General features: G+C 45.8%; 1 protein-coding gene across 1 annotated transcript; it reads right to left on the reverse strand.

Moving 5' to 3' along the window:
- Positions 1-227: 227 nt before the first annotated feature.
- NGRN (neugrin, neurite outgrowth associated) lies at positions 228-6,705 on the reverse strand. The gene is made up of 3 exons (XM_079913854.1): positions 6,500-6,705; positions 5,997-6,107; positions 228-1,316 (listed from the first exon to the last, which is right to left on the reverse strand). The coding sequence occupies exons 1-3, from the start codon at positions 6,661-6,663 to the stop codon at positions 704-706; spliced, it is 888 nt and encodes a 295-aa protein (XP_079769980.1). The 5' UTR covers positions 6,664-6,705; the 3' UTR covers positions 228-703.
- Positions 6,706-7,642: the final 937 nt, after the last annotated feature.

Raw genomic sequence — 7,642 nt, forward strand, 5'->3', positions numbered from 1 at the left:
CTAAAAGAGGAGCTGCTTTAGACTGGGTGTTTAGGGAAGGCCTAATGTCCAGTTTTTGACTGTCAAAGTCCATCACTGAGCAGGGCTGACAGGCACAGAGCCCTTTATTAGGGATTCCTCTGGCCCCATCTCTCTCCCAATATTTAGACAAGGGACCCTTTGCCTCTTCCCTTCCCTTCACAGGTAAACCCTCCCAATCCCAGATAGCATCAATCAACACAGACTGCTACATTTTACTTTATTTTGCACATAATGAAGATAACTGACTAAGCAGTTCCAGAACTGTTAGTATTCATTAATCAAGAAGTAAATGAGGTGAGAAGACAAACTTTTAATTTCCTCCCAAACATACTGGAAGTATCACAGAAACTTGTAACAACACATGCAATACAGGCTGGTTTCAACATACAGAGAGCCCAAGCAAGAAGGCTGAGTCCTGAAGATCCACGTAGGTCACAGGAGGAGCAGTGCTCCAGGAGGCTGGAATCTACCCAGTCACTCACCTCGCTCCCACACAGAACTACCCTGTGAGGTTCTCTGCCCTTTGTCAGGTTCAAATCCAAGAAGCTCTTTCATCCCACATTCCAGGCTCATCACTACCCTCCATTCCAAGGTGGTTAATCCACACACAGAAATCCAGGCAGAACCAAATATACTTGCCCAGCTGTGTTTCATGTGGCATTTCCACAAGCCAGGCTCCAGCTCAAATTCTGTACAGGAAGTTCCCATTGCTGTCAAAGAACTCTCGTCCCCTCTGCACGACTTTGTTGCTAAAGTTCTGGTCACCTGGCTCCCCTGCCTTCAACTCTGCCAGCTTCTTGTCACTTGGCAATCCATCACTGTCAGTTCCTCTGGTGCCTCCACAGTCACTGGTGAACTTCTGCAGCTCTCTCGGATGACCTGGGGCTGCAGCAACAGGCACAAAGCTCTTCTCCTCCTCCAGGCCCTGGATTCCTTTATTCCTTTCCTTCTGTCTCCTTGGTGTATTTGTTCTGTGAGTGTTCAATTCTGTCACTTTCAAAGCTGTGCTGTGACCATGGCCTTTGGATGAGGTTTCATCCCCTGGCATCGGCAAAGAGCCTGATACAGAATGGCTTGCAGAAAGCGGTGCTGAGGTATCCCCAGAGCCTGGGAGCTGCTGGAGTGAGCGGGCAAGCCCAATTTTCTTAAGGACTTTTTGATCCTGCTTCAGTTTCTGCTCCAATGTGGGCACAAACTTGCTTTTTAAAACCCTTCGGATCACATCAGTGCTGACATCAAAGCCTTCAGCCAATCTGGGAACTGACCAGGACTCTGCAAATTCCCTGTGTAAATACCTATGAAAAAAAGAAGCAGGTTTTCAATCTGTGAAGAAGTCTCCTATCAGAACAGTTAACTGATAATACTAGTGATAAATACATGACAAGAAGAGGGCTTGGAAAAACTGCAAACGCAGTGTTTATCTTCTGCTACTAAATGGCTGCGGTCCATTTCTGTGTGCTAACAGTGACACCCAACTACTCTTAGTCATTTCATTTCATATCAACTGAATTCCTTTCTCACTGCATGGCAGGCCCCAGTTAGATCCTGGGGATGCATGATGACTGTCTTTCCCTTCAAAGAACACACAGTCTGGTGGTGGAGACAGATACAGTAACATACAAAAACACTATGAGAGATATCCCAGCAGAGGATGCTGTGAGAGCACCGAGGAGGGAGAGGCAGGGACAGGCTATCACCACATTTGCGGGGTGGCCCAGGAATGGCTTCAGGAAGTCCATGCTAGAGCTGGTCTGAAAAGATGAGAAGTTGTCATAAGCTGGCAGAGGGCAAGAGAGGAAGAAAAGGTCAAAGGTACTGATGGTAGAATGAGCAGCAGGTGGAACACGAAGAAGCACATCACCTTTGCTGGGAACAGCTCAGTCTGTGTGACGGGGCGGCAGGAGCAGGGTCATGTCACGCTCAGGGATTCCGGAGCCCATTCCAACGCAACAGTGAACCAAGGACGGCGTTTAAGGAGCAGAATGCCATGAGCAAATTTTCATTTTGAAGCTCAACCCAGTGATAGTGAAAGAGGGCAGTCGTCAATTAGATTCCCTGAACTATAACCTGCTTAATGAATAATAACCTGTAACCTGCCTTTACTGACCAAGCTTGCTTTAATTGTTCATGCAAACTGCATAGCCTCCAAGCTTCACATAGCCTAGACAATGTATCACAAGACTCCTTTAACTGCCCCCTATAGATAACACCTCTGACCATGGGTCACTCTGGTAACAGTTGCTTAAGTTGTTGTTCAGGAACATGGGGCTAGTTTTGCCCAGTTCAAACTAGTTGAGACCACTAACCATTCAGCTGGGACTGTACAAATGTCCAATGGGTGACCTTTCAATGTCAAGGGCCAAAAACTCCATCCTCAGATCATGCTAATGCTGCCCACCATTTTCTGAACATGCATCCCATGAAGAACCAGGTAACTCAGAGCACCAATTACTTCACCTTTTTCTAACATTTAATCACCTTTCCCGAAGCCTCAGACCACCCTGTTTCTTTACCCCATAAATATCCTAAAACTCTTTCTTCAAGGAGGCAGATTTGACACTTGTTCTCCCATCTCCTTGCTTGGCTGCCTATGAATAAACCCTTTCCCTGCTGCAAACCTCAGGGTCTCAGCAATGGCTTGCTGTGCATCAGACAAATGAATCTGGTTCAGTAACAATAGTTTCTCAGTGCAAGACTAGAGATGGAAAGATCAGGCAAGAGGCTGTCACAGTAATCCAGGCAGTCTGAACCGAGACAGTGGCAATGAGAGCAGAGGAGGAAAGAGACTTGAGGAATATTTTAGGAAGGCCAAGTGGTTACACTTGGTAAGGAACTAAATACTGGGCGAAGAAATAGGCTGAGATTCAGCATCTTTTTTTTTAGTTAATTAATTAATTTATTTATTTTTGGCTGTGCTGGGTCTTTGTTGCTGCACTGGCTTTCTTTAGTTGCGGCGAGCGAGGCCACTCCTTATCGCAGTGGGCGGGCCTCTCATTGTGGTGGCCCCTCTTGTTGCAGAGCACAGGCTCCAGGAACGTGGAGCTTCAGTAGTTGTGGCATGCGGGCTCAGCAGTTGTGGCTCACAGGCTCTAGAGCGCAGGCTCGACATTTGTGGCACACAGGCTTTGTTGCTCTGCGGCATGTGGGATCCTCCTGGACCAGGGCTCGAACCTGCGTCCCCTGCACTGGCAGGTGGACTCCCAACCACTGCACCACCAGGGAAGTCCCAAGATTCAGTATCTTTAGAGTGGGTGATTGATGGGACCATTCGGGGTTATAGCAAAAATAGAAGCAGAATGAAATTGTCAGGGAATAATGATGAATTCTATTTTGTACATGTTGAGTTTAAGGAACCTGTGTGACAGCCAAACAGCGATATCTAGTGCACAGCTGACTATATAGGGTTCAGAAGAAAAACATGGACTGGACATGATAGATCTGGAAGTCATAAGCCAATAGCAGGAGTGGCTGAAGCCATGCAAGTGGCTGGCATTAGGCAGGGAAATATTCAGAGTGAGATAAATGACCAAGGACACAACTCTAAAAACTACAATAATTAAGATACAGGAGGAAGACGGGGAGCCCACAGAGGAAACAGAAACCAGTCCTAGAAATAGAAGTGAGTGGTAGCCTGGGTCAAGGGAGAATTTCAAGAATGCAGACAAGGTCAAATGCTGCAGAAATGTTAGTCACACTAAAGCCTTGAGTGTCAGTTATGCCTAGCACTGAGGAAGTCACTGGTAGATTTGTGGATAATAGTTTCATTGTTGTGATGAAACAAACAAAAATGAGGGTAGGGAGCCAGGGAGCCAGCAGGGAACTAAAGGAGGAGGGAGTGTAGTACAGCCTTGACAGTTGGGTTTCCTTTTCTTTGTAACCCAAGTGACTGACTTAAGCTTTGCTTGCCAAGGTATGCACTTCGAAGATGGCTATCTCCAATAAACACACTGCCAGCCACACAACTAGATAAAAAGCCAGGCTTCCCCCCACCCCTCCATTGAGGCGCGTTTGTTTTAGAGATTATGGTTGGCTTCAATAACTAACCACTTGGGCCACTTGCTTTTTTTCTTCTTGCGCTTTAAATTCCTGTTAAGGAACTTCCCTGGTGGTCCAGTGGCTAAGACTCCATGCTCCCAATGCAGGGGGCCTGGGTTTGATCCCTGGTCAGGAACTAGATCCCACATGCTGCAACTACGAGTTTGCATGCGGCAACTAAAGATCCCGTGTGCTGCAACTTAAAAAAAAAAGACCCCGCATGCCGCAACAAAGACCTGGCACAGCCAAAATAAATAAATAATTTAAAATGAAATTTTAAAAAAAATTTTAAATTCCTGTTAAATTCACCAATAAAGAGTGAGCCCTCAAAACCCTAAGCCCCCACCCTCAACCCCAATAAAAGAAGAACCCCAGGCCCTTGCACCTCTCTCTACCCATGACCTTGCTGTGTGGCCTCAGGTGTGCCATGTAATTTCCAGGTCCTGTAAATAATAACCCTCCCCCCCACCCCTCATCCCCTCCCCCCCACCCCTCATCCCCTCCCCCCACCCGGCAGTTTTCTGATGGTTATTGCTGAAGGGCATCTTGCAGTCTTAAGAACCACAAGGGCTGGCTCAGCCACAACACTGGTTTTTGACAGACTGAGATCGGCACACAACATGGACAACCTTAAGTTGACAGATGTAGGTCCCTGAGAAATTAGGTAGGGATTTGACCTAGAGCACCCAGAGGACTGGTCCTACAAGTGAAGGACTACCACTTCCCCAGAGGTGTGAACAGAGTACAAGATTGAGAGTGGAAGGTAAGGAGGAGACCAAGAAGTTTTAAACAGTTCTTACCTAATAGCCTGTTTTTTCTCTGAAATAAAAGGATATTTATTGATCACAAAAGGGGAGGTGACAGGTGGGAAGATGGAAGCGTTGAAAGGGCTGGTGTTCAACATAGGAGAGGAAGCTGACAGGAGAAAGCTGCTACAGGCTCATAAAATCTTGATCAGCTCTACAAAACGCCCTTTATTCTAAGTCTCAATTCCAGAGTTATTCTGATGGGAACGGAAAAAGGAACATGACCTACAAAGGACTATTTAGCAATATTTATCAAAATGCAAGTCCATTTGCCCTTCGGTTCAGTAGCAACCCTACTTCTAGGAAGGTATGTAACACACACATTTATGTAAGTGTAAATACTTCTGGCAGATAGTTAGAGTATACAAAGTTATGCACTGGAGCACTATTTGTTACAGCAAGTGAGTGGAAACAATTCAAGTGCCCAGCATAAAAGACTGGTAAAATAAACTACAGTTTACTAAGCATCTACAGAAAAGAATGAGGAGCTCTCTCTTGGGAAGTGAAAAGAGCTTCAGAATATATTAAGCAAACAAGTACAGAACAGCATTTATAGTATTCTACTGTTTGTGATTATAGAAGTGAAAAAAAATTCTGTATTCATACGTGCTTGCTTTTATTTGCATAAAGAAACCTAGAAAATGACCCAAAAACCTATTAAAAATAGTATCCATAGGAGACTAGGGGGGATTAACACCTCTCAATGCGTATGCCCTGTTATACTGTTCTCATTTTGAGCCATATGTATTATCTATTCAAAACAAAAAACTTAAAATTTAAAAAAGGATCTCTTTTCTAAGATACGGTTCCTCTCTTCAGAGCAACGTAACCATGGAAGCTCCATCCCTGGTCCTAGATCAAGAACGTCATGATCTACTTACTATATACGGGTTAAATGTTGTGACGCCTGTAACTTACTATTTTAAAATTTCGGCAAAAAAACGAACCGTGTCATAACGTTAAAAACTATTACATGTAGATGGCGAGCTCATCGACGTTTATCTTATTACTTGACTTTTCTGTTAGAAATCTTGAAAGATAAAAAGCAAAAAATACAAAAACAACGTTCTAAGTTCTAAGCCCCAGTATCCTTCACTTCTCATCACAGCAGATCCTAACTGCCAACAGTCTTACCGGATCTGCTCCATGGCTTCCCACGTCAGGGTCCTGGGCGGGGAACCTGGCGCCTCCATTTGCTTCCGAATTTTCTGGAACCGGATAGCTTTTCTCTGTCGTTTCAGGGCGCTGGGAGAGAGAACCAATGGCAGAAGCCATGCGTGGAAGCCAGATGGGTGGTTTGAGAGCCCTGGGCTAAGTCAGAGCGCCCAGCCCGCTTCTCTTTGCAAGGACAACCTGGCCATGTCTGTCAGCCTAGACCTGCTCTGAACACCGCCCCAGAAATCTAACACCAAGAACAACAGCCCATAAGCTGTTGCCGAATTCTTTAAACGGGTGATGAAATACGTCCTTGGTGAAGGGACTCGTGGTCCCAAAGGAGCTAACAGCTGCCCCTGTGCCCCTGACAACGGGTGAGAAATAAGGACCGCCGCAGGACGCCCGGCGCCAAGGGGGCGCGGTCTGGGGCGCCCAGGCCCGAGGCCCTGCTTCAGGCTGAGGGCCCGGGAAGGAGCCGGTACCTCTCCACCTCCTGCAGCTCCCGCTCCTCCGGCTCCCAGTCGGAATCGGGGTCCGGCTCACGGCCGACAGATCCCGGGATCGCTACGCCCCGGGTAGCAAACCCACAGCGAGCGACCGCGGCACGGACACCCCCTCCCAGCAAGCAGTTCAGGGAAACCGCCATGTCGACGAGAAAAACCCCTCCCCCACCCCCGCCACAGGGTAGCTCCTGAAGCCGGGGGGCGGGACCGGAATTGGGCGGGAAGCTGAGGGGCTGGTGCGTTTTTTCCGCTTCCGTCTGAGGGCGTGACTTCTGGGCTTGAACTGCTTTGCCACCCGCCCTCACCCGTTGTAATTACGGAGCAGGCTTCTGGTTTTCATCTTAAGTGCAATGGTGTCCACTTGTAAACTAGCACTCCAAGTTATCATAGTCTTTTAGGTTTCTGATTATAGAGTAGTATCTGTTAATTACAGAAAATTTAGAAGAGCAAAAAGAAGATAAAAACCTCTAATCTTACTGTGAAATAAGCATATTGGCTATGAGCATGGACTCTAGGGCAGGACTTACTGAGTTTGAACCCTGGCTTTGCCACTTATTACCTTGTTCTTTCTTTATTCCTTCCTTCCTTCTTTGTTTTAGATGAAAATGGGATCATATAACATTTTTAAATGGCTGCCTAGTATTCTGATTCTATGATTGTACTGTTGTTTTTTAAGTCCAGTAGTTTTCAACCTTTTTTCCTCATTGAAAGACATGTGCACAGTCCAGTCTCGTGGGAATACCTAGGGTATTTACAGTTATACTTCACCTTCATTCACACAGACATTTGAGTGCCTACTGTGTGCCAGGTCCTCAGGATATCATGGCAAATCAGATACACACTGGCCTGCATATCACAATGCAAGTGGTGAAGAGTGATACTATTACAGGAATAATCCTCACTCTACTCAAGTTCATTTTTATTCTTAACAAATTATAATTGAGTATCAGCAACACATTACCATGTTTGTAACCCATCTTACAATTAAAACAACAGTGGGTAAACAATACTGATTTAAACAATAACCTATTATTGAATGACTAAACTGTTTTCTGTTTCATAATTATAAGCCTTCTTAGGTAATGGTTTCTAGAGGAGCTTTGTTGAAAATAAAAAAAAAAA

Source organism: Stenella coeruleoalba (assembly GCF_951394435.1).
Source record: "Stenella coeruleoalba genome assembly, chromosome: 2".
Classification (NCBI taxonomy): domain Eukaryota; kingdom Metazoa; phylum Chordata; class Mammalia; order Artiodactyla; family Delphinidae; genus Stenella; species Stenella coeruleoalba.